This window comes from Apium graveolens, chromosome 4 (genome assembly GCF_009905375.1).
Source record: "Apium graveolens cultivar Ventura chromosome 4, ASM990537v1, whole genome shotgun sequence".
In the NCBI taxonomy this organism is placed as follows: domain Eukaryota; kingdom Viridiplantae; phylum Streptophyta; class Magnoliopsida; order Apiales; family Apiaceae; genus Apium; species Apium graveolens.
This window is the reverse complement of record NC_133650.1, coordinates 4,266,618-4,286,327: the sequence shown is the minus strand read 5'-3', so window position 1 is coordinate 4,286,327 and position 19,710 is coordinate 4,266,618. Positions and strand designations below refer to the sequence as shown.

At 35.7% G+C, this 19,710-nt stretch overlaps 2 protein-coding genes and 1 pseudogene across 3 annotated transcripts; 1 reads left to right on the top strand and 2 right to left on the bottom strand.

The window, feature by feature from the left end:
• Window positions 1–1,014: 1,014 nt before the first annotated feature.
• LOC141717524 (uncharacterized) lies at window positions 1,015–3,748 on the top strand. The gene is made up of 4 exons (XM_074519643.1): window positions 1,015–1,184; window positions 2,248–2,713; window positions 2,855–3,040; window positions 3,230–3,748. The coding sequence occupies exons 2-4, from the start codon at window positions 2,258–2,260 to the stop codon at window positions 3,509–3,511; spliced, it is 924 nt and encodes a 307-aa protein (XP_074375744.1). The 5' UTR covers window positions 1,015–1,184; window positions 2,248–2,257; the 3' UTR covers window positions 3,512–3,748.
• Window positions 3,749–4,195: 447 nt separating this feature from the next.
• LOC141718205 (proline-rich receptor-like protein kinase PERK15) lies at window positions 4,196–7,814 on the bottom strand (annotated as a pseudogene).
• A 1,139-nt stretch (window positions 7,815–8,953) lies between these two features.
• Window positions 8,954–16,116, bottom strand: LOC141717523 (kinesin-like protein KIN-13B). Of its 2 annotated transcripts, none has more exons than XM_074519641.1 (12): window positions 15,687–16,116; window positions 15,387–15,590; window positions 14,181–14,375; window positions 13,960–14,067; window positions 12,731–12,808; window positions 12,542–12,623; window positions 11,623–11,782; window positions 11,241–11,543; window positions 10,501–10,719; window positions 10,061–10,409; window positions 9,915–9,980; window positions 8,954–9,595 (listed from the first exon to the last, which is right to left on the bottom strand). In XM_074519641.1, exons 1-12 carry the CDS (start codon window positions 15,840–15,842, stop codon window positions 9,416–9,418), a joined length of 2,100 nt encoding a protein of 699 aa, XP_074375742.1. In that variant the 5' UTR covers window positions 15,843–16,116; the 3' UTR covers window positions 8,954–9,415. The 2 variants fall into 2 exon arrangements, with proteins under 2 accessions (XP_074375742.1, XP_074375743.1); XM_074519642.1 differs by having other exon boundaries at window positions 14,181–14,372.
• Window positions 16,117–19,710: the final 3,594 nt, after the last annotated feature.

Sequence of the window (19,710 nt, the reverse complement as noted above, 5' to 3'; positions counted from 1 at the left end):
ATTTACAGTTTTTTTCACATATTTGACACGCATTTTAAGGTAATTATAAAGTATATTTCTATAATTTATTTTTAAAATCTTCTTTTTTTAATAAAAGTTTGAACATTATATTTTTATTTCGAAGAAAAAAATATTTAAAAAAAAATTATGCAACTACATTTAATAAGAGCATTAAAGTGTGTGTCGGACCCCCGTCCCCCAATGTAAAGAATTGAGGGGGACGGAGGGAGTATATTTTATAAGTATTAACAACTGTATAATTTTATTTAAAGGCTTAATAACCTTTTGAATCTCAAGATTTGTACCAATATACTTATTTGCCCCAACTCAAAACGTACTTTTTAAATCTTGGACGGAAAAAAAACCCGAAGGACTGGAGGAAAAAACCGATGCAAACCGGGCGGTCTAAGGTTTAAAAGGTACGTTTTCAGTACTTTAGGGACAAAAGGAATACTTTGAAATCACATGGCAGATGAATATATTGGTGCAAATCTTGAGATTCAAAAGGCCATTAAGCCTTATTTAAATTATTATCGTGTCGAAATATTAAACAGATTATTGTATGATTTTGAAATAATAGAGCTAGAGCCAGCGGAGAAAGCATCCATATATGGCATTAGGTGGATTTATAGGATAAGGTACATATCTACCGGCTACCATTCTCGCATAGTCACATGTTCTGTTGATACTACTAAAATAGATAATCTCGTGTCAAGAATCTCTAGTCGTTTAGTTCTATTCTCGCTCATCCTGGTGGCAAGAATCTCTTATTGTTTAGTTTAAATCTCTAGTCGTTTAAGTTCTATTCTCGCTCATCCTGGTGGCAAGAATATCTAATCGTTCAGTTTGAATCTCTGATCGTTTAGTTCTATTCTCGCTCATCTTGGTGGCAAGAATCTCTTATCGTTTCAGTTCAATTCTCACTTATCGTAGTTATAACTCAGAAAAAAAACTACTCCTATGTTTTAACAAGATCATACACTGCATCAAAGAGTACATTTTTCTTTTTTATTTTATTTACTGCCGACAGTTTTTAATATACAACAACCTTATGTAGGATCCAGAACAGGCCTGGATGAGGTATGGGAATTTTGTTGGTTGTTGTTGCTCCTTCATTCTCCAAGCCTCTTGCTCATGCAAATAAAACCAGACAAATCCAACTGACTTCTGACACTTGAATCTTGGTATATTAACTCAACTAAATTTAACAACTGCACAGACTCTTATTTATTTCCTGTCTGCATTTACATAATTTGTGTGCTTCTGTTTGATTAATAATTCAAGATTCTGCAATCACCATTCATTTGTCTACCTACATTTCTATAGTAATACACTTTGAGTAGTGTGCACAGTGCATACTTGTAAGTTGTAACTCTTTCTCTTCTTATTTTCGAGTGGGACATATAGCATGCGGTTGGTTTTATAAATGGCAGATGGTATGAGATAAACGATTTTATGTAACATATCATATTGCGGTACGTGAAAATACGAGAAACATGCATTCACGTCAAAAATTCTACTTTACGCATACTGCGGAGTAAAACTAGACCTGACAATACGGGTATACGACACGTGAACACGGTACGAAACGACACGAATAATTAGTGTTTGGGTTCGGAAATTTGGTACACGAACACGAAAAAACACGAATATAATTAGTGTCGGGTTTGAGTTTCCAATATAGGTACACGACACGGAACGAAAGTACACGGAATAAATAAATAATTACATTATAAAAAATATATAATATACATATATATACTAAATAACAAATGTGAATTTTATCCTATTCTAAATAACATATATATAATTGTAAATATTAAAATATACTTTATTTTTCCTTAACTGCGTGAGTGAGCACTTCACCATTTAATTATATATTGCATTTTTTAACAATTAATATTTTTCGTATATAATTCGTGTACTTTAGTGTACTAAAGCAGGTAAACACGAATATATTAGTTCTGGGTTAGTGTAACCAAATTGGTACACTGAATGCAAATCCGGGTCGGGTTCGGGTTTAAGGTTTGGTACACAAAAACACGAAATTACGCGGAACGTTTGTACACGACACGGCACGTTGCCGGGTCTAAGTAAAACCGGTGTGCTGTATAACATATGGTTGGTATAAATTGTGTACTCTATTGCACATTTGTTTAACTTCTGCAGTCCTGTGTTATATTTCATACTGTTTATGTATTAGTCTCTCGGTTTCAAATTGTAATTCAGTTGTGATCTCTGTTTAAGTTCTTGAAATATGTTGAACAACAAATCAGAGTCTGATGCAACTAGTTTAGCACCTTCATCACCTTCAGGCTCACCAAAAAGAGCAGCATATTTTGTGCAAAGCCCTTCAAGGAGTTCTCATGATGGGGATAAATCATCCTCAATGCACCCAACTCCTAATTTTACCAGTCCAGTGGATTCCCCTTCACACCCTTCCTTCGGAAGACACTCCAGAAATTCATCGTCTAGTCGATTCTCGGGGATCTTTCGATCATCTTCAGGGAGGAAATGGGGAAGAAAAAGGAATGAGAAGGGTTGGCCTGAGTGTGATGTGATTGTAGAAGAAGGTGATTATAATGATGAAAAGCGTTTCATGCGACGAATTCAAGCCTTCATTTTTCTGCTCAGTTTTGTTGGTTTGTTCACTGTGTTTTGCCTCATTATATGGGGTGCAGCCAGGCCTTACAAAGCAGAGGTCTATGTTAAGGTATGGCTTCTGTTTTTCTTTATCATGCATGAAATGTTCAACTGGAATAGGAGAGCATGGAAAAGGCAACTCAATTAGCATTGCATAGTGGTTCTTGATGTTTGTTTTAGTATGCATTATGATAGTTGATATGGTTTGCAGAGCCTGGCAGTTAACAACTTCTACATAGGAGCTGGTGCAGACTTCACTGGCGTACCAACAAAGATGTTGACGCTCAATGGCTCATTGCATTTGAGTGTTTACAACCCTGCTACATTTTTCGGCATCTATGTTACCTCCACACCTGTTAATTTCATTTACGCGGACATTGTCATTGCATCAGGACAGGTGAGGTATCTTGACAATGGTCTGTTACCAGATATTAGACAATTAGCAATGATATAATGCACGACGACAATACTACTGGACTAGTTATCAGTTTGACCTGATTGGAACCAGAGTTTTCGCACCACAATGCAGCTTGTCTTATATACTGCTGAAATCTTATATTCATTTCTTGGTTTTAATTGAATGCAGCTGAAGAAATATTTTCAACCAAGAAAGAGTCATCGAACTGTATCAATTGATGTGGAAGCATTCAGGGCTCCATTGTATGGGGCTGGATCAGGCTTAGTTGCTTCTGACAACAATGTTATTGAAGTTCCTTTGATACTTAAGTTTGAGATCATATCAGAAGGACACGTCGTAGGGAAATTGGTAAGGACGAGGCATAGGAAGCATGTTTCGTGTCCTCTGGTGATCGATTCCACCAGAAACAAACCGATAAAGTTCAAGAAGAACTCGTGCTCGTACAGCTGATCTTCTCATAAAAATATAGAATACTCTGCAGTTCCTTTTTTTCTTTTATTCAATCTTCATGGCACTGTAAGTTACCATCTGCATTTCTGTTGTCAAGGGCTTAACCGAATAAATGTAAGATGGTGATAATGTATTTGTTTCAATGGAATAGTTGTGAAACTACATTCCCAGACCTTTCTGTAAGAAACTAATGACAAAGTTCCAGGCTTTGATATCTCCAATTTTTTGAAAGCCCCGACGAGTGGCTTTTTAGGTATCGAAGATTTAGATTAAAGCAAGTGTTGCTAACAAGAATCTATCAGCATTTGTATATTAGTTTGTAAACAATGCGATAACATCAGGCAGCCAACGTGATGTCTCCTGAACTTTGCAACCAAGGAACAGGCATAGAGTTCCAGACTTAAAATTGTCTTTAATCAGCTTAAGTTATAACAGAAGAGGGATATGCTAAGAAGTAGCATTTGCAGGTTGAAGAATATTTTGCCTGAACCTATGAAGCAATTACAACTGAACTAAGTACCCAACATAAGCATCTGGCTAAATTCTAAGGTTCTACTATGAAAAACTAAACCATGCTTTCAGCGTCGAGAAAGAAGAAAGTAGCAAAACAAAAATAGCTACTTTAGGAATTGCAGAAACTAGAAAGAGAAGAAGACTTTCCTCTGGGAAATCATGTCAGATTTTTCAGAAAATTTCAACTATCTCTTCTTTTTCCTCTCTAATTACGTCGTTCTGGTTAGTTTTGCTTGGGTCGCCTTGACTAGATTCCAAAGGTTGAACCCGAAGCAGTTCACTGCTGGAGGCAGATGGCTGTTGAGTGAGATCACTAGTCTGAGCACTAAATTCACTGGAGTTCTCCAGATTCTCAAATAAAAGCTTTCTGAACTTCTCTGTATATGCGATACTCTCAAAATCTGAGCTTGCAGCTGAAGCACCACATGCAGTCTCGCTCATCTTTAGCACATCCAGCGGAACCTTCCCTTCTAAAACTTGGACTACCTGCAATTTGGTGTTTGACACAAGCTTAAGAAAAGACCTTACGAAATCTAGCTAGCAGACATGGCATGGCAGGCACTTCCTTTGTGCTCGTTCCAAAATCTATTTTACTTCACAAATTTACTAAATAGTGAGATATTTTTCAACACAAAACTGAGACGAAGCCTAGTAACATTAAGTAATAACCCAAGATCTCTCTTCAAGTCCTGGTAGCTTTTATGCTAAATGTTAGTTTTAAGGTGTAGTTTTATACCTCACTCATTCTTGGCCTGAGCCTAGACAAATGGCGTACGCAAGCTGCAGCACAAGTAACCATTCGGGACATTTCTGTGAAATCATAATGCTTCTGCAACCTTTCATCAACTAAAGTATCAAAGTCAGCTTCATGAACAGCCTGTGCGAGCAAAGGCCGTGCCTGAAATTACATCACATGTAAAGTATCATTTCAGGGAATTCTATGAAACATTTACTGAATGCACATTTGTCGAACAAATAGCTATAATATGGAAGATATCCTCCAAAAAATAAAATACTCACCCAGTCAACAATGTTATCCTCCTTGCAGAATAGACCTTTATCTTTAGCAATAGGGCGGCGTCCAGTGATTAATTCTAGGAGCATGACTCCAAAAGAGAACACGTCTGACCTAATAGTCAATTTCCCGGTCTGGGCATATTCTGGAGCTATATAACTGCAAGTGGTGAGTGCAAATGTGAATGAAAACTATGTGCAGAATAGAAGCATACTTATAGGCCATAGCAAATTAAGTAATCCACGGGGAACTGGAATGGTAGCTAGAGAGATTTTGAGTCGACAAGAAGGTTTACCCAAAGGTTCCAATCACACGGGTGGAGACGTGGGTATCTGTATCAAGAGTGAAACGAGCAAGTCCAAAATCTGAAACCTGAGACAGCATTTGCATAAGCTTAGGACAACTACAAAAAACCGCTGCAGGTATTAATTACTATTAAGTTCAGATGCTAAAAGTCCCAGTTGTTATCCTGAATTTGAAGTTAACTCAGAAAGATCTTGTCATGCTTTATAAATCTTTGACATGTTTTTGGCAGAAACACAATTTAAAGCGGCTACATATTAGGTACATCCTTGGTTGACAAGCAATTATGTTCATAAAATTTTATAGTCTTAAAGGTAGTCAGAAGAGTGCTCCTAAAGTTTACCTTTGCTTCAAAACTGTTATCAAGCAGAATATTAGCAGCCTTAATATCGCGATGGATGATCTTTGGCTGACCTGCAGAGATAATTGAGGTTCAAAGTTGTCTACGTAAAACAGAAACACATTGTGCCTAGTTAACTTACAATCCTCAGTGCAAGAATGCCAATCCTTTTGCAGATCCCAGAGCAATTTTCATCCTAGTTGCCCAGTTTAGAGGAGCCCAATTACTGGGAAGAGGTTCTCCTCTCTTTCCTGTAAATTGTTTTCAAAATTAAGATTAGAATGTTACTTCTGAACTTCAGGACATCAATCATATGAAGTTGCATTCCAAATGCAGATGTACTTGGCACGAACAGAAAGACTTAACTGTGCGTTTATCATGGATCAAACAAGTATCGATACCTTTTGAAATCTTCTTTATAACCAAATCATAGCAGATAAAGAAACATTTTTTTCTCAGAAAGGAAGTTGCAGATGACTTTTTTTTCTAAATATGACTATTTAGGTCTACTTTTTAAAGGTTTTATTAAGCAACTTGAAATTGTAACAATGAAGTGCACAGAAGAGGAAACAAATGCAGAGAGCTTACCATGTAAATGAATGTCCAGGGTCTTATTTGGAACATAATCGTAAACCAACAGCCTCAGATCACCAGTGCTGCAGTAGCCAACTAATGAAACCAGATTCCTTGTGATGAATATGGCTAATAGTATCAACCTCGGATTGAAATTCACGCTCGCCCTGTCCACTTCCTATCTTAAGCTGCTTTACTGCAACCTCTTTCCCATCAGAAAGAATTCCTTTGTGAACCTGCCCAAAACCACCTTCACCGAGGAGATTATTGTCAGAGAAGCCATCAGTTGCCCCTGCTAATTCCTCGTATGTAAATATTCGTTGTGAGAGTTTTAGACCAAGGCCTGACAGAGCATGTGAAAATGGTTTCCGGGAGCCTGAGCTACTACTTGTTGAGCACTGAAGGGACGTCGCAACACTAGTTGAAAAATGCTTCTTACTCGACGGTGGTGTGTTTAGAGAACAACTAGGTGTTGGAGGTTGCCAGACCATTTTGTTTGCCGGAGAACAAGCATTCTGCAGATGTGGATAATCGAATTGATCCTCTGGCAAGAACAATCATATTATCAGAAGAAAGCAGCGCCATTTTTATCAATGATAATCACCATTCTTATCAAAGATTGTTACATTATTTTGACCAAAATCACTTGGTAACACTTGCAAGCATCACTATTTTTATCGAAAACTATATTTTTTTTCATTGGAATATGTAAATTGCAGCCAAGAACACACAAAATTCAACTAACATCTCTTGTTTCTCTATTTATTTTCTCTCTTTCCCAGTCTCAAAGAGTCAGAGTAAAACAATATCAAAAAAATTCCACATCGAAAAAATCACAAAAAAATACTCAACATTTGGGCGATGAGGTCCTGATTTAGTGGCGAAGGCTGAGAATCTCATGTTCGATTCAATTCCCCCTTCCTCGTCTATAATTTGTACCGTCTTCAAGGGTGGCCCCGGCTATAGGCGAGTAAGACTCGCGCCTAGGGCCCCCTACACTCAAGGACCCCAAAAATTTCAACTCTTACAAGTAAAAATTTAAGAATTTGCATACTTTACTCATAAACTACCCTTGACCGTCTTAATGACTTACTAGAATTTTAAAAAAAATTGCAGACCAAAAATCCACAGATATCATTTCATTATTATACAATAGAACCTAATTTCATTATCATACAGCATATAGAGTTATGAAGGCTAGAACTGAATGCATATAAAACTTCAATATTAAACAGTGTTTTTTATAGTTAAACGAACACGGCGTTCACGTCCAGAGTCGAACTCTTAACTTAAAGAGTGTTTTTTTTTACTTTACCTTTAGATTTATCCATAGGTGCTCCTTCACACAAGCCTGCAACCATTCTTCTCTTCCTCCGCAAACTCCACACAAATAAACAAACCACAATAAGCAACAAAATCGCAGACCCGAACCCGAATACAACCCCAACCGCCACCTCCGACATATGAAACCTACTAGGCATACGCGGAGGTGGAGGCCGAGGCTGAGGCAGATGTAGAGGTTGAGGCAGAGGAGGAGACAACTGGAGGCGCACGTGCATTTACGGCTGCTGGTACTCCATCTGACTCCTCCTCCTGCACGAGGCTCGGACGAGTGTCCTTAGTCGCAGAGGTAGGGATGCGGTGGTGGTGAGCCCTGGCGGAAATGGTGCATGCCGCCATGCATAAATTAACGTCCCTGCACTAAATTTACGTCCCGGATCCATAAAAAATATGTTCTAGTCTATAATCAATACATGTCTAGATTAATACATTGATTAAGTTGTTATCATTTTTGTACTTTTGTACTTTGATGAAAGAGACTAATAAGTATGGCATCAAGTTTATCAAGTTCTAGTCAAAACACTGCAAAAATGGAAAAGATTATGTACAGACACAATTTATAATATTTGATGTGATACTCAGAATTTTAAGACAAAATTAACACTGGAGAATCTTAACTAACATGATATCGTTTCCATTTGTATACATGTGTTATTTTGGTTGATAGGTTTTTTTTTTAATTTTTTAAGTTTGATTTGTAGTTAGGATAACTCGTCATAATTTATGGGTGTGACAAAATCGACGAATAAAATTATACAATTTTATCCTCTTGGATGACAGAAATTACTAGACTGTGAATTGTAATTGTAGAATATAATTAACGCAATGTGAAGTGTGTGTAGATAATGTAACAGGTCACAGATTATTGGTTATTAAAAATTTAAATTATTTAAAAAATTAGTTCAGTCTTCAAACAAGAAATTTACAACCCTAAAATTGAATAATGGTATAAATTATTATAATTATTTCCCTTACGGCCCTAAAGTTTGATTATTCTGAGCACGGATGTTAAAGTTTGATTATTCTGAGCACGGATATCTCCGTGATTAAAAGTTTTTCCTCCGTCGTCTCAAAATTCGACCCTAATCTGTGAGCCATTTTTTTTTTAAAAAAAAGTTTGATTATTCTATAAATCATTACGTTTTTTTTGTGAAAAAGTACCAGGTACAGAAGTTATATAAAATTTCTCAAGTGAAAAAGACTAAAAATCAGTTTTAGCATTATTAATAGTGATCTGAGCAAATTTTTCTAGGTCTAAATTAGAGTTCTCTCGTTCTTATTATAAACTATTTCTCTATACTCTATTAGCTATTCATTATGCCCTTTGCAAAATCACCTAGGCAAGAACACAAATCAGTGATCATCAAAATAAAAGTATATAATGAATGCATATATGCATTCAAAGTTCTGCACTTCAACTGGTTCAATCCATTCTGCTAAGATTTAATACATTTCTTGATCTCGACAATAATTAGATGCAAATCTTTACAAATCATGCTGAAAACCATTTTCATCTATGGTTTTTTCCCTTTCTAAACAAGAAGCCAAAAGAAATAAGCAAAGAATGATGATCCAAATAAAAAGGGATCCAACCACCATTTCGTTTTGCCTCAGACAATTTAGAATCCCTCTGGCTTTTGATGTCATCAAAATGCAGAAACATGCCCAAGCGACCTAGAAATCATTGTCCAACTTGCTGAAATTCTAAACTGCAAATACAGAATATCTCTTCCCAGAAGTGAAATTTGCATCAAACCAAACACTTGTTCTTCACTAGTGCGAATCTGCATTCCCTGTCTTCTTGCTATTCAATCAAGCTTTAATAACCAGATGAAGATACCAGAACATTATGCTCTTTTAGACGCCTTTGAAATTCAGCCAGACGGTTTTGCAACTGCAGGATTCCTTCAGCCTTCTGGGAAAGAATTGCGTTCAACCTGGACACATAGTCGTCTAGCTGATTTCCTGGTTGATCTGCCTCAACCAACAAATTCATCTCCTACATGATTAAGAGAAATAAGTAATTGTTTAAAAAAAGAGAAATAGGTAAGATCATAAAATGCACATCAAATCTCTATATGTTCAAAAGCATGGAAATGAAGCAGTAATAAATGAAACAACCCCAAGTTGTATGGTAACAAAGTTTGTTAATGATAATCTTCAGCCCAAAAACTTTACTTAATGGGCAATTATATTTCTCTTTATTTCATATATCAACAGGTTAATTTGCTCTGGTAATATCTTCTTGTAAGATTCATTAGCTGCACTTGTTAATATTCTCCGCAGTGAAATTTTATAGCTAGGATTAGATCACAGACCTCTCTAACAATATCCATGGTATCCTCCACCTGTTTCCTGTGAGCGTTTACAAGCTCTTCCTCTTCCTGGCAGAGAAAACAAAAGCATGTTTATGTTAAGCCTAAACCAGTAAAAGAATATAAATTGATTATGCTGCAGCTCACACCTTTAGTAGAGCATTCAGATCGTCATCAGGCTGTGAAGTTCTTGAATCGAATTTTGCTGGCTCTTTCAGTTTTGTCTGGCCATTAAATCTCCTCATTTTATCTTCTGGAGCATAGGATGATGCTTCAGGTTTTATATTTTTCTTCCACAACGGTTTCTCTGGCTCATAAAACTCCTCCGATGCATCATAATCCTCGCCATCAGCTTGTTCAGGCCATGAATCAGCTATGTCATCTTCATAAGTTGGCACCCGTGGTAAAGAAGATGATAATGGCATGGTGGTAGATTCCTTCAGATTTAAGGTTGAAGATGAAGTGTCCTTCTTGTTCCCTTTTGAGAGACTCTTCACCCTATTATGGAAGAGAACAATAGATTATACTGTAAAGCAAAAAAAATCTGCAATTCTGCAATAACTAAAAGAAATCCAAATACAATTTCTACCTGTCAGCATATCTCAAGGTGTTAAGAGTATGTTCACACGATCCAGCATTTGGTGAAATGCAAGAGATCATGACAGTTCGAGAGTTCCCAACAAATGAATCCCTCAGTACTTCAGTTAATTTACTGCCTCTAAAAGGAATATGACCCTGATCATTGTCAAGAGCTCTTATACATTCTTTCAGTGCAAGCAAGCTTTTGTTGATCTCAGCACCTTCCATTCTGCATTGCAGAACACCAATATAGGGTAAGAACATTTAAAATATAACACAAGTTGCCTTTAAACCGCAGCAGTCAGAATGAAGCAGGCAAAGGACACGTAAAATGGAACATCAAGGTATCATCTTTTGAATAAACATATAAACATACAGAATAAACTGCATTTGTGATCCTTGAAGAAGCCATACAAAAAGATGAAATTCGAAAAACTCCATGTCAGTAAATATCAATTTTTTGTGCTTTGAAATTTCTCATTAAAGGTTAACAAGCATTAATATGAAAAAAATTAGCAACAAAAAATTAAATTTATACATAATAATACTAATAATGTACCAGTAAACAACACGAGATAGAAAGTGGTTATAAAATACTTATGAAGGATTTATAGAAGTGAACAAATCTAGAAATTTGCGTTGGAAGAAAATAGTATCACACTGGAAAAAAAGAAAACACGGAATCCTGTATCAGCTACATAACACACAGCTTCCCTGAGCAAGGGAAAAACCATGTAAATATCCAATTACCTTGTCTGCTTATCATTATCTGTAGTATCCGCTCCACGTTCACTTCCGGCAAGATCTATGAAGGAGAGTTTGCCAACAACTTTAGCAGGCTTGGTTTCACTCCCATCTGCTGACCTCTTAACGGCAAGTTGAAGTATGGCATGCGAACGGGAGGATTCTTCATTTGCACCTGTTGTCCCGGTACTCCTTGTTGCATTCCCTCTTTCAATGAGCTCTTTAATTGTTTCCACATCTGATACTCTGTATTCTTGCAAACCCACAATGCAAACTTGTTTACTTCCATCCTCTCGCATGCAAAGTTTTCTGCCAAAGATGAGTTCAGATAACATGATACACTAAACTAAGGAAAATAATCTAGTGCAAAGAAGATAAGTTGACTTACTTCCGATCATTGAGAAGATCATACAATTTTCCTCCATATATCTCAAAAAAACTGAAAAACAATTGGAAGCCTTGGTTGCGGTAATTACGGTGCATCAGTGTTAAAATATCCCTGGATGCCTTGAGTGGCAATGGCTTCATTGTAAAAGTTTTTCCACTTCCTGAAAAAAGAGGAAGAATCGGTCACATTTTGCAACAATTTTCGTAAATATTCTTTTTGAGGGTTTAAGACCAAGGCCAGATGGAGCATGTGAACATGGTTTCCAGGAGCCTGAGCTACTACCTGTTGAGCATTGCAGGGATGTGGGAACACTGGTTGAAAAATGCTTCTTACTCGATGGTGGTGTTTCTAGAGAACAACTAGGTGTTGGAGGTCGCCAGACCTTTTGCTACCTATGTGATTGTGGAATTAAACCTCACCTTAGTAGTGTGTAGGCTTTACATTAAATTTAATAAGGATTTGAAGTTTGAACTTTAGCAGAAGCCTGAGCATGTATTTGGCCAGATAGAGCATGTGAACATGGTTTGCAGGAGCCTGAGCTACTACCTGTTGAGCATTGCAGGGATGTGGGAACACTGGTTGAAAAATGCTTCTTACTCGACGGTGGTGTTTCTAGAGAACAACTAGGTGTTGGAGGTCGCCAGACCTTTTGCTACCTATGTGATTGTGGCATTAAACCTCACCTTGGTAGTGTGTAGGCTTTACATAAAATTTAATAAGGATTTGAAGTTTGAACTTTAGCAGAAGCCTGAGCATGTATTTGGAGTTCGAGCTTAATCATATCCCCTCCCACATTCAACTTCAAGATTATATAGTCTATTGTCTACTCTTAGTAAAAAATCAGTAAGATGGTCTCCAAAATTTTACTACAAGAATATTAAGATGCAAAAGGAACTCTAATAGGATCACAACAAATCACCTGTTTGCCCATATGCAAAGCAAGTAGCTTTTGTCCTCTGAAATATTATTGGAACTATTGGCTCCACAGTTTCACTATAAACCTACAAATTGAAGTGCACCAAACAAGCTTGCTTAATTTTTGAGAATCCATGTATAACAATTTATGTTGTACCCATTCATTACATTTCTAGTTATCTTATGAACTCACTTCATCATTTGAAACCTCCTCACTCAGCACTGCATCAAATACAAATTCATGCTTCTCCACGTACTCTGTCAAGTCAACCTGCAATATCAAGAATGATATTTTAAGATGTACACTTGAGCCATAGATACGGAACGATAATAATGTGCCTAAGCAATGCGAGTATGCGACTGATAAGCAAGTCCAAACAATTACTGTACAAAGTTGGTTTGACCAGTTACATTGCAATTATTATTGTAAACATTATTGAATCACGTGACTGAGAGTATGACCATCTCAGTTAACAACACTAGTAAATGTAAACAATAAATGTGATGGCATATGTTCAAATTTTGACAAGAAACAAGCATGCACATTATGAGGACATAGAAAACTATGTAACAAAAATATGAAAACCTTAATACATGATAACAAAGCATAGGACAGGGCCGACAGGCATTAAGCATTAGCTTAATGTTCATATACAGGAACAGGATCCAGTAACTTGAGATTATGATAACTTGGAAAAATAGTTGAGGTACCTCATTTTGAGGATAATGTTTGATATTCACGTTTCACAAAATAAAAGGGCTGAAGGAAAACATTTTAGAAATGTTGTAATGTTGAAAGCATAATTCGTGACAGGAGTGATTTTCTAGACATACTTGTTTGATTATCTCATAATTTCTTTCAAAAACAAAAACTTTTTATCTTTAATTTCAAAGTCATTATATACTAAAAAACTGAGTAAAATAAGAAGCGAGTTTAGAAAGAATAACTATCAAAAACAAAATGGGATCTAATCTAACAAGATTATGCTATCAGTTAAACTAATAAAGATATTGTAGCAAGTCCAATGTAATGCTATAATTTACGTTTCATCTATTATTTAAGTTATACATCAAAAATAAAACAAACCTCTCCAATGCAATGCTAGCCTTGGATGTAAAATAGCAATATGTTGTACTTGGTTCTATATTTGAAACCAAGTACATTTTTTCTATAACTCTCACATAAGTATGCACGATTTATGTATGCAAGTGGGAGAATGGAAAAAAAGAAGCAAGAATACATTTTTTCAAACATAGATATATGCAATATGGTTTTGTTCAAAGCTACTAGGTTCTATTTTAAAATTATGCATTGGACTTGAAGGCCCTATTTCAACACCAAAAGTCACCTTTTGGTGTTATAATATAGCATTAGCATTGGACATGCTCTTGAATTTAGCATTCATGAGCAAATGTACTAACCTTAAATTTAGTCTCATGAACTGTCAGGAAGTTTGATTGTGACTCGATAGTTACAATGTCTTCCTCGTTTTTCGACATCTCCTTTTTGTTTAATGGTCTCTTCCTAACCTGTAATCAAGTTACATAAGCACAGGTATGAGAAGAATCGATTTACTAACCAGGGGTGTATCTTTAAAATTATTCTTTAGAACACAGAGAGAATCTCAAAGTTGGAAACATACCACAACTTTAATCTTTGCTACATTGCTAGCCTTCTCTTTCTCAGGAATAAAAGGTTTAAAGGTACTGTTTTCAGGGACTCCACGAGCTCTGCTACTTGGCTTGCTGGCTCCATAGTATGGTTCAGAATCATCAAAACTTCGACCTCGTGAAGAATGATACACAGGAGCATCTACCATTGCAGGAGTTGGCATCTGCTAATATGATTTACAATTACATTCAAACAATGAAACAAAAAATCTTAAAGGTAAATACAAACTTAAGTTTACCTACATCAAACTCACCAAATTAACACTATAGTTAAGTAACTTTTTATACTAGATTCATAACCATGGGAGAATCAAAATTATATTGTTCACATTAATAGCCAAATTTTAATAATAATTTACAGAAATTTGCACAAGACAAGCACGTTCTGCAATGCCGAAACTAGTGTGAAGACTATGTAACTTCACATAAAGTTACATTAAACAAACATGCCTAACTATGAAAAAACTACAACAACATCCTTAAATCAACCTCAAATCAATGACCTAAACTATAGTCAAAATTATAAAATATAACGATATGCGGGCAGAGTAAATACTAAAGATTACATTTTTATAGCCAAGTGCAGCACATGGAACAGGTAGATATATAAAGTGTTCATAAAAATATCCAATTAAAATATTTTACAGAAAAATACACCAAACAAGCATGTTCTACAACACCACTGATGCAACGATTATAGATACAATGTATCAGTTCATGCAGAGCGATAAGTGAATTTACCTCAACTTACATCAAACAAACATACCTAACTACAACAAAACTACTACAACATCCCTAAATCTACTTCGTATCAATGACCTAGAAATCTAATTGGCAATTGTAACAATATACCAACATACACGCAGAGTAATGATTACATTTTTATAGCCAAATGCAGCACACAAAACAAGCACATTCATAGAGTGTTCATATAAAATCCAATTCAAATAATTTACAAAGTTTTGCACCACACAAGCATGTTCTACAACGCCAAAAGTAGCCTAACAGTTAAACATACACTTCACATTGTATCAATTCCTACACAGCAATATCTAACTAAAACATCTTCAAATCTACTCCGAATACTGACCTAACTTAAAATCGGCAATTATAACAATATCACAATTTCGAAAATGCAGGCGCAAGACTAGTATACAATTACGAAAAGCAGTAATTACCTCAGGAATAAGCTCAGTATCGAAAGCGTGCAGATCTAAAAGCCCCGGACTAAACTCATTCGCATCATCGCCTCCGTTCCGTCTCTGACCTCTCGTACTTCCAGGCGGAGTCAACGGCTCCGCGAACAAATCGCTGCTTCCACTAAACGTCCTTTGCGGATTCTTATACATTCTCGATCCCTGACCTCCGTAAAATCCAAAATCCTAAACAAATACACACACAATACACACAAATTACAATCAATTACTCAGATCTGTGAATAGATACAATAAATATATAAGTATAGATAGGATCGGAACCTGTGGAGGAGGATTAGTAGACTGGAGGTGTTGAAGACCGGCCGATTGCAGCCACCGGCCGTTCGATGATGACGACGTCGTTTCGAGAAAGTTATCGGAGTATTGGCGCTGGTGATGCGCCGCCGACGCTCCGGATCTTTTCCCCACGGCGTTCATTTCTCACTTAATACAGAGAGAGAGAGAGATGAGGGAGGGAGGGAGAGAGAGAGAGAGAGAGAGATGAGGGAGGGAGGGAGAGAGAGAGAGATAGAGAGATAGAGATGAGATGAGAGAGATGAGGGAGAGAGAGAGAGAGGTATATCGGAAATGTATTTAGTTAATCTCTCTCTCTAGAGTGTTTGCTTGTTTCTCTCTCTAAAAGTGAAGATGATTACTTTAAGTTGGGTGAGAGAGAGTACAGTGCTTTACTAATTCAAATTTTGTATTGAGAGGACGGGAAAGAGAGAAATGACGTTATTTAGGTTTAAATTCGTACTTTTCGAACACTGGTCAACGCTTATATATTGACCTTATTTTCAAAATTAAACTGCAACACAAATAAGTGGGAAAAAATAATAAGATAGCAAACAATTGCAAAATGGAATGAAATAAGAATATAGGTATACTAATCCCAGCAAAATGTTTAATTTTGTATAATAAACGCTTTTGTTTTACACATTTTTTATTCTCTTTTTCTTGAACGACAAGTCTACGTCTAGGTTTTTACTTTTTAAATGTAAGAGTTTAAAGATCATTTCTGATTTGATTTATTCCGATTAAATATATTGTAATATAATCAAGTTTGAATATGGTTGCGTAAACAATATTAATTGATAAAAGATTTTTTTTTATCGTATTAGGAGACTGAATTCAATTTTTGCTTATCCTAAATTTAATAGAATGGATATTGGAAAAAGTTTAAATACTTTTAGTTGAATAAAAAACCGTTTTTTATACCGTTATTGCAATGATTGAGATTTTAATTATTCAAATTGATCAAGAGTGCGCCTTCTATTAAATTATAAAAAACACTTTCTTTTAATAGACATTTGATATAATTCATTTATTTATTTTAATAATTCATACATTATTCATACTCATCTTGTTTTTGCAATAATTAAACCATCACTGTCGTGTGATCGAAACAAGAAACAAAAAACTTCTTGTTAAAAATCAAAATCAAAATTTTATGTAATAATAAGTTAACGAGGAAATTGAATCTTGTATAAAAACTAATAAATTCGCGTATGTATATATGAGAAGTATCTCGATAAAGGGGGCACGAGTTCAATCACAAAGACCGGGGAACGGCAGTGGGTCCGAATCCAAGAATGTGCTATAAATCGGAGTGTCGTAAAAATAGCTACCGTCCCACATGGTGGGGAGACAAGCTACGTTTGAGGGATGTCTTCTTCATCATCTACTCCCATAAGCACACCACACACGGGTTTTCTAATGTGTGTCCACAGGCAGATAATAAGCACTAACTCACAGTAGTTTGGTACATTTTGATTGGTGCTCTAATTATAAATATTGTTGGATCCCCTATATTTACAACAACTTTACCAATAAAAAAGTGTCAAACTCATGGAAATTAGTGTTTATTAAGCACACATTAGAAAGACGGATACGAAAATACAACTACTTGTAGTTGTTTTGTTTGACCAAACACCCGGAAATAAATAAACCCTAGCCTCCTCCTCCACACTTGTCTATTCTTTCATTTATGGAGACGACAGGGCCAAGGAACCACCTCCCCTCTTTGATCTTTAAAATGTCAAAATTTAAGCAATTCGATTTTGAAAAAGGAAAATGTTAAGTATACTGAATTAATTTCGAAAATCATTTACGATAGTTGCGTGTAACGTGTATATTTGATAATTTTTTTAATAAAATAATTCGAACCCGCGTTTGTATATATGTGCACATGAATTAAAATATGTTAAGCATTATGACAAATTATTCGGAAAATGTTTTGGAAACAAATACGGATTACCTAGCTCTATTATTTGAAAAAATCAATCTGATTTAGCTCAGCTCAGCAATAATATTTATCATGATAATTATCAAATACGGGTTACCTAGCTCAGTTCATACTTTTCAAAAACCGAGAAAAAAAATTAGTTTGAAGATAAAATCTAAATGAAATTTAAAAATACTAATTAATAAATAAAAATATCAAGATAAAAGTATTTTTCAACACAAGACAGCTATTTTGGAAAAATCCAACATACCCTTTCTCAAAAAAGACCGGGCTTTTTAATAACCTCCCCACCTAGGGCCGTAATTAGGTCCGAGATAGCAGAGGTTCTAATCGTAAGTTATGTCAAAAGCTCATTTAACCAATCAAGTGTAAATCTTTTTCCGAACTCAACTTATTTAATTTCACGAGTCAAGTTGAGCCGGTTCATTTAACTAAGCGAGCCGATTTTAATAAGTCGGATACACCGACTCATTTAATTTTACATTAAATTGAGCATAAAACATTATCTAAATTTGACTCGTTTAATTTCACGATTTGAATCGAGCATGCTCGTTAACCTCTGATCGGGACTTGAACTCGTTTAAGAAAAAATGTTAAAAATAACAATTTTTTGGAACAAATGGTTGAAAATACCCGTTCTGGAAGTGTACGGTTGAAAATACCGTGTTGGATACGCATTTGTCATTTGGGTATCGTGTATGTTTTGTACTAGATACGCATTTGTCAAATGGGTATCCAATTTATTTTTTTTATTTTTTTTAAGATACGCATTTGGCAAATGCGTATCTCAATGGTAATACCCAAACTACAAATGCGTATCTTTAATAATTTTCTTAGATACCCGATTCTCAAATGCGTACTACACTTAGCCAATTACAAAATGCGTATCCAAAACGGTATTTTTCAGCCATGGGTTCTGAAAATGGGTATTTTCAGTTTGGACTCAAAAAATTGGTATTTTTAAACATTACCCCTCGTTTAACTAAATAAACCAAAATCAATAGAATGAGCTCGTCCGGCTCTATTTACGTGCCTATCCGGCTATCCCCACCGGTTTATACGGGCAGTCGACTTACAATACTTCCGTTGAGGACTTATGTTAACGTTAAATATGCAAGATGTAAAATTGAATTCAAATTTTCAATTGTTTTCTCTTTTATATTTTTAAAAAATGCCAGAGACTCTAAATATCATTACAAGAATTTTTCCTATTAATGCTATAAATGATAAGTTTTCTAAGAATAATATAAGAATACACGTAAATTAATATGTGCACACAAATTAAATTCCGTCATTTGTCAAACTACGTTATTTTGTAAAAATTTGAAAGAAATTTTGGGGTAGATAACATTACTCTTTATTTTTTGCTAAACTCAAATGGCTCTTTAATTAACTAATAAGCTCATAATCACCATTATATATTTTTTCCCCATTAACAACTGTCTACATATAAAAATACAGTTTCCACGTTTAAAAAAAATTGTCCTGTCCGATTTTTAAATGCAATCGCAAACAAGTATCAAAGTAACGGGGTGTGTATTACTCTTTATATAGTTTCTTGATCACAATGCATCAATTACTATCTCACATGCATAATTCATGACTGCATAAAAATAATCAAGGCGGGTGTTGACGGAGAAATTTGGTATCAACAAAGTTTGAGATTCGTCGTCGGAATTAAGATCTACGATGGTGGTTCTTCGCCGAAAAAGTGAGCGGAGTGTGGTGGTTGTGATAAATTGGGGGCTGAGATTGATTAGGGTTAGTGGTGACTCCTTTTTAGTTCTCAACTTTCAGCCCCTTTTAAAGTAACGTAGTTTTTGGGGAACAAGAAATATAATGGGTTTAGACTTCTCATTCTTAGGCCCGGTAGAAGTCCTTCCAGAATCCATCTTCCGCTAGCTTTAGCAATGTCCAACTATGAGGCACAACCGCGAAGGCCCAAGACTCGCCCGTAATCGTAGAACTTCACGGATAGTAATCTCCCTGCGCAAGGATAACACTCCACTACCGATCTCTCACTCTCACTCTCTTTCTCTCTATTGGAAACGAAGTTGTTAT